The sequence below is a fragment of the Enoplosus armatus genome, chromosome 9 (genome assembly GCF_043641665.1).
Source record: "Enoplosus armatus isolate fEnoArm2 chromosome 9, fEnoArm2.hap1, whole genome shotgun sequence".
Lineage (NCBI taxonomy): Eukaryota > Metazoa > Chordata > Actinopteri > Centrarchiformes > Enoplosidae > Enoplosus > Enoplosus armatus.
In genome coordinates, this window is record NC_092188.1 from 11,192,952 (window position 1) to 11,200,217 (window position 7,266).

The following is a 7,266-nucleotide window of genomic DNA, read 5'->3' on the forward strand; positions in this document are numbered from 1 at the left end:
TTCGATCTTTGACAACTCCACCTCGGGGGTTTTGCGGTGGTCCACACACGCACCTAGACCCCCCCTTCCTCCTCCTCCTCCTCCTCCGCCGCCTCTTTCCTCCCTGCAGTCACGCGGGCATCCCGTTCAGCCCGTGTGTTTGTGTGTGTGTATGTATCCCGGACGTTTACCTCGCTGCCTCCCACCAGGCGTCACATGAACATAACAACATAGCCTGTAGCCTACCTATGTCCGGGATTACATGTTTAAATCCGTCCAAGTTTGTTTGTAAATCTGCTTTTGGTTTGCCCCTCCCTCTGCTGCCCTCGCGCCCTGTCCTCTGCTCCTCGGTAGCGCTCTGGCACCAAGAGAGGAATGTATCGTGTTTGCAAACCAAAACCTGCCCTGCGTGATGACAAGGCACGCAGCAGAACGTGCAGGCAACTTGAAGATGCGGCAGAGCGCGCGCACACCGTCGTGGTGCTGATGCTGGGGAGGAGGGGCGGTTGCCTAGCGACAGGCTCCAGCTCCCGCTGCTGCAGCAATGAGGGGGGAAAAGCTATCACCGTACTGGCCGCTCTACTGGGAGGATAGTAGTTAAAAAGAAAGCGAAAGGAATCCCAGTAGAGAGAATGAGTATCCCATGGGTGCCTGGTCTAATGTAGTAACCAGCACTTGAATAGACACACAAAGACACATTCTACTCTCTTCTGCTCTTTAACTATAAGCTGCCCGACTATTTGAATCGAATGTTCCTTTATTTCGATCTTTAAGTAAAAAAATGAATATTGAAGCCACAATAGAACGAGGACATTTCTAAAACAGATCCTAGAAACGTTGGAGGCTGAAGCCATTGCTTATCATTCTCACAATATAAAAAGTATGTCTTCCTGGTTCCATACTCTTCATAGACGTTTGCAATCTATCTAATATTGTTATTCTGATTTTCCATATTGTAATTCCTGTCTACTCTGTCCTGGAGGAGGGATCCCTCCTCTGTTGCTCATCCTGATGTTTCGTCCTTTTTTTCTCTGTTAAAGAGTTTTTTGAGCATCCAAGGATAGAAGTGACAAATGCTGTACAGACTGTAAAGCCGATTGAGGTAAAACAGTGATTTTGGACTATTTTTAAAAATGTATTTACATGTATGTATTTTCTTTTCCACCACTTTTTCTTATTTCTTATCCATTATATTTATTTATCTATCATTATATTCTTCTGGTCACACATACACATAGAAGTATATGAATACACCACACACTTTCATACATGCATGCAAACACATACAAACACAAGGCGTCTGTACGTTGTTCTCCCACTAACAAAAACTAAAAGTATGTACCAAATTCAAATCATAACCTCTGTTTGTTATGTCTTATTGTTTTGTGTTATTGTCGGTATATTTTGTTACACCTATGTCTGTGTAATTTGTCACCCTTTTGTACTATGTTGCATGTTTTCTTTTAAATCAACTTATTTATATTTATATATTTACAAAATTCATGGACAAGCTACATGGTTCAGACAATCCAAGCTACATTCTCTACAACACACTCATAATTTTTTATTCAGCAAGCAGCGGGCCTGTAAACTACATACAGAGTCATGTGGCAGGTCTAAAAAGACACAGAATGTGAAGGAAATGTATAAAAAGCAGAAACAGGAAATACAGTACGTCAATCAGGATCAGATGAGCACCTATAATCAGAGTTGTTTTGAATGATCTGAAATTGCCTGAATAGGGAGCGTGTAATGTCAGACGTAGCTAATGTGTGGTAGTGTTTAGTAAGAAATTTACCAGGCACTTGAGATAAAAGGCAAGACCCACTAAATCAATTCAAACTGAGGAGTATGTGTGCGCTGCTGCTTCCCCTCACATCCTGTCCATTCACTTGCATTATCCATCATTCTTTCATCGCTCCACTCATCTTCTCATATTGCACTTATCTCTGTTCCTATCTTCCACTTTCTCCATCCATTCATCTGTTAAAACAAAGCTTGTTTCGCACCAGTGTTTGTTTCACATTCAGCTCAATATAACCGTCATCAACTTGTTTAATTCATTAACGTGGAGAGCATATTTTCAACTTCTCATAGGATATACATTTCCATACTACAGACTCAGGGTCTTTAATATTCATTGGCATCTGTTACTGATTCTGTTGAATGTGTTATAATACTGTACACTATTGAAACATTTCATCAATTCTCAAAGGATAAGCACAACATGAACATGATGAAATATAATGTTTCAAACAGCAAACTGACAAAAGTGGAAGTGCACTGCTAATCAAGGAAGTTTTAAGACTTTATAATTCTGCCCAGTATTTAAACCATCTAACAGAATCTATGAGATGCCCGAGGTCCCTTGACAAACACTACAACCAGGAGCATACTGTGTTCTGAATGTGAATCGAAACACTTTCCATCAAACTCCTCCTCTGCCCCTGAGCTCCAGGAGGCTACTACAGTATGTGCTCACACATAAGAAATGAATGAAACCGTCTCATTAAGCTGAGGTGTGATTTTTACATAGCTACCCAGTCCAAAAAATATTTTAAAAAACAGTTCTTTTAAGACATTAAGCAGTGCTGTTATAGAGATGATAATGTGGTGAGAAGCCAGAGACATACAGGGCAGAAATACAAATCCATACTTTCTTTTTTTTTTTTCCTGGCTTTTGGGGAGCAAAAGTACAAACACTTGTGAAGGGAACACCAGTCTAGGTATAAAAACATACTTTTAGCATTTGGATGTATTTGATATTTGAGACCACCAGATGGAGACAGAAAAGCTGCTGTGCTGTTTTTCTCCCCAGTAATACTGATTTGTTCTTAAATTTGTATGGCGCTTTCTCAGTCTGTCTGCTGACCAGCGTCCTATCTAGAGAAGAACGCATTTGGAAGATTTTTTCTCTGTACTGCTCGTGATTTTCACCTCTCGACCTGTGGGGCCCTGTCAAACAAGCAAATACAGACAAAGAAAGGAAATTACAGACTTATCCAGTATAACATAAAGTAACACATTTATACTCTTATAGTCTTATATTATACTTATACATATAAATGCGTCAGTTTGTTATTATTTGGTTGATCTGACTTACTGGTTTCTTGCTGGATTTCTGTAGTATGTCGCGTGCCAAAGACAGAAAAGACTAAAAGAAACATCGGAAGATAAAACGAGTGAGAGGAAAATGAAGGTTAAGGCCTTTGTTGCATGTTAACACATAACCAAAGAAACATGCTCATGAGCTCAAGTTTAATGAGGTATAAAGACAGTGTTTTTATTAGTCTGTGGTTACGTTCCGGCTCACCTCCTCCACGTTAATGCTGGACTTTGCACTGGTCTCAAAGAATCTGATGCCATGATCTTTTGCCAACTGTCAACAACAGACACAGATCTGATTACATGAGGTCAGGATATGGGTAATAACAACTTCCTGCTTCTTATCTAAAGTATATACGAAGCGGGTACATCAACAAACGTGCGTGGCACACTCACTCCTTCCTCAAACAACCACTCCCTCTAATATTTAAAAAGTCTTAATTTCTATTGTCTCTTTCTCGCAATGAAACCTTTGACTATTAATGCATGATGGTGCAGATAATCTCACGTCCGTCTACCCTCTATTCTCTGAATGACACTACTTTAACACCACTGTGACTGCATAAATTACACTTTTTCAAAATGAAATGAATTATAATTAAGTTTCTGTTGGGGTTTTCTCACCTTTTCTCCGGTCTCCTTGGAAACTTTCCGCTTTGCTTCAATGTCGCACTTATTACCTAGTAACATTCGACTGACGCCGGCTGAGGCATTCTGGGAAAGAGGGAATGCAATTAATTGATTAGGGTGAGTTGAGTTCTTGTCTACACGAATGTTTGCTTAGCAGAAGGTACATTTAAGAGGAGATCAAGGTGAAGGAGAGCAGATGTGTTTACATCAAGTCTGAGCTGCACTTGAGAGCCAATTACAGCAGCTGCTCTGCAGGAAAAGCATCTCTATATTCAGACCACGATATCTTCACAGAAATGATTCATTAAATAAAAACTGGGCAAGTGACATTGGGTCTGTATTTAAAGCAATTCTAGGTTGTTGAGTTTCATTTACAAAATATTTAGGACAGATACATCTGCATATATTCTTTCAGTTTGATGAGACTGTAGGTATTTGGCAATGCAGAGAGGATTCTCTGTATGAATGCATTCAAATTTCCATTACGTTACGTCTTCCCACCAAATAATTCATACAAAAAATACATAAAAATTAAGAAAGAATTTAAATGTAAAACCCTCTCAGTTAAACGGTTAGTTCAGCTAGTAGTATCTAAGTTTTTATTGACAATTGCATACAATCAATGTTGAATGAGAAAGAACCAAAGGATCGCTGATGGTCACTTGTACTCATTCTATTAATGACGTTTCACTTCTTAAACCAGGAAACGTTTATTTTACCTGATGAAATCATCATTGATAAAGTGGCTATGGGCGTCCTGACAGAATAGGGGTTAAGACCCATACCATATTACTGTGATTGCAACATTTTCGGTTTGATTCCGGCTGGGAGCCTCATGTCTTTCCCTTTGTCTCCTTGTTTCAAGTCACAACTCAACTGTCCGCTGTTGTTGATTAAAGCCAAAAATGCCTTAAAAATACTTTGAAAAAGTAAAATAAAGACAATGCAATTGACTGATTCCTTCTCAGTCCCATTAAACTGTACAGGAAATACTGAGACAACAGTGTCTCTCTCTAGAGACAATGTCCCAGTTCCTCATTATAATACATAAAATACAAATCTTAATGTGGACAGTTTTCGATGAGGCAATTTCTTCCAGGGCTGAGACGATCAGTTGATAAATTGATCAGCCGATTGATAGAATGTTTATTTGCAACCCTCAATTCATCGTTTTAATAATCTTTCAAGCAAAGTTGCCAACCATTCTCTGGTTCCAGCTTCTCCAGGGAGGAGTGCTTTTCTATGTTTCATATTACTGTGACCTAAATATATTTAGGACTGCTAATCAAACACATCGAGACATTTGAAGACGTCACCTTGGGCTCTGGGAATTTTCATAAATTTAAAATACAAAGCGATTAATTAATTAATCGAGAAAATTAGCGTCAGATTCATCCATAATGAAAATGAATTTCCAGTGAAAACTAGGGGTAAGAGGGAATATATGCTTTTCCAGTGATTTGGGTGAACTGACCCTTTAAAGTCACTACTTGCGCAATGCCCCTGCTCTGTTGTTGCAGTGAGTAAAGGCTCATTCTCATGACTAACATGTATCCAACTGACTAAGCACTATTTCTAAGTCTTTCCTGGTTGTCACGGCTGAGTGGAAACAGTCTCACTCACTTCTTTGATGCTCTTCATCCAGTTCTGAATGTTTTCGAAGGATTTCTCGTCTGTAATGTCGTACACCAGGATGATGCCCTGCCACAGAGCGAAGGGAGAGACAAAAGAGAGAGGATTTAAGGAGTCAGTGAAAGGTACAGCGCAAGCACAAAGGGGGCAGTGATGTCAGCCTGATTATCCAGTCTGCTTGTTCTGCAGGCGTTCTGTACTCACCATGGCTCCTCTGTAGTAGGCTGTGGTAATGGTCTTGAACCTCTCCTGCCCTGCTGTGTCCCTACACAAAGCACACACATACAGAGAAAGAAAATGTGCACTGATGCATGCATATCTTGCAAGAACTTTAAAATACAACTGTAGTCAAAAGAAAGTCGAAGCAGAATGCAGGACGATGCATTTAATGTGCAATTTACACAGAAGCGGCCTTTATGTTGCAGTAACACCACCCTTATATGACATGAAGGGGCCATGTGTGATGGATACTTGGACTGTAAACCCTGTCATAAAGTCCTGATTTGGAGAACAAGAGGGAGGTTCCTTTTTCCTGAGCCAGAGGCAGGCAGAGAACAGAGGAACTCAGCATATTACTCAGTGTAATCTGCTTCAGTAAAAACACAAAACAAAAGCAGTTCAACGAAGGCAACCAACTGTCGTCTCTTACCAGACTTGCAGTTTCACTTTCTTTCCATCCACTTCAATGGTTTTTACTTTAAAGTCGATGCCTGAGAGACAACAAGAGCACAGAAAAAGAGCAGAGAATGAGTTAAAGACCTCAGATATGGACTAAAAACACACCACCCACATTACAGAATATATAGGTCACCCTCACACGGGTGGAGACTAATTCATGGTCCTTCCCACTGTGAGTGTGACCCCTCAGTGCGCTCCCATCCACAAACAGACAAAAAAGAAAGACTGCAAGAAAACACTGTCTTTGAGTTTTGCCTTATCCCCCCCTGCTGGATGGACAAGCTGACAGACAGATAGACCAGCGAGGAGGCAGAGGAGGGGGTTGTCCTGTGAAAGAAAAAAAAACTGTGCATGCCTAAAAGCCAACCATTCTTCTGGGAACGGAGAGATGGTAAAAGAGATAGGAATGAGGGTGGGTGGACCTTCTGAGAGCCAAGTGAGAGGAATGAGATCTGAGGGAGAGATGGGGGGAGAGAGGGGTCAGGGGAGAGACAGCACACACATTAAAACAGGGGAAAAAATAAGATAAGAGAAATGAAAAAAGAAAAAGAAATGACAGAGCAGGGACTAGTTCAGACATGACAACAGTCTGAGAAACCAGTTTGTACAGTGCTGGGCATCAAATAGAGGAAGAGTGAAATGTCAGCATTTCATGTCCAAAGTTTCAGAGAGGCCAATCATGAGCTGGTGCAGACATGTCGTAGGTTACAAGGCAAAACAATTCACTATAACAACGTACCGATGGTGGAAATGTATGTGGAGTTGAAATTGTCCTCAGCTAAACGAATGATCAGACATGTTTTGCCCACTCCGCTGTCCCCGATGAGTAACAATTTGAAAAGAAAATCATACTTTTTCGCCATGTTCGGAGCTGTTCTTCAAAGTTAAAAAGGGGAAAAGTTGGGATTGTCCCTTTCTGGAAGAACTTTTCATCGACTTCGGTCTTCAAATCTTGATTGTGATTGTGATTATGATGAAGCAGGCAGTTCTTTCAAAAAGGTTGCTCCATGTAACGAGTGGATCCTCTTTTCCTTTTTTCCCCTCCTCTCAGACTTGTCACCGGTAAATTCCGATCCCCCTCAGTGCCTCTGTGCTGTGTTTGGACTGCGCTGAATAAAGAAACACACTCCATCCAAAGTTAGCTTAACTGCCACCACACCATTTTGCTTTCCCCTACGACTCAATATCACTCCGTTTACAAACGTAACGATGTGGCTACGTGTTTTTTCTGCCTCCCCCCCA

At 40.8% G+C, this 7,266-nt stretch overlaps 1 protein-coding gene across 1 annotated transcript; it reads right to left on the minus strand.

Moving 5' to 3' along the window:
- Positions 1–1,518: 1,518 nt before the first annotated feature.
- Positions 1,519–7,266, minus strand: rab13 (RAB13, member RAS oncogene family). The gene is made up of 8 exons (XM_070911395.1): positions 6,764–7,266; positions 5,996–6,056; positions 5,551–5,611; positions 5,338–5,415; positions 3,709–3,798; positions 3,293–3,358; positions 3,083–3,133; positions 1,519–2,934 (listed from the first exon to the last, which is right to left on the minus strand). The coding sequence occupies exons 1-8, from the start codon at positions 6,885–6,887 to the stop codon at positions 2,863–2,865; spliced, it is 603 nt and encodes a 200-aa protein (XP_070767496.1). The 5' UTR covers positions 6,888–7,266; the 3' UTR covers positions 1,519–2,862.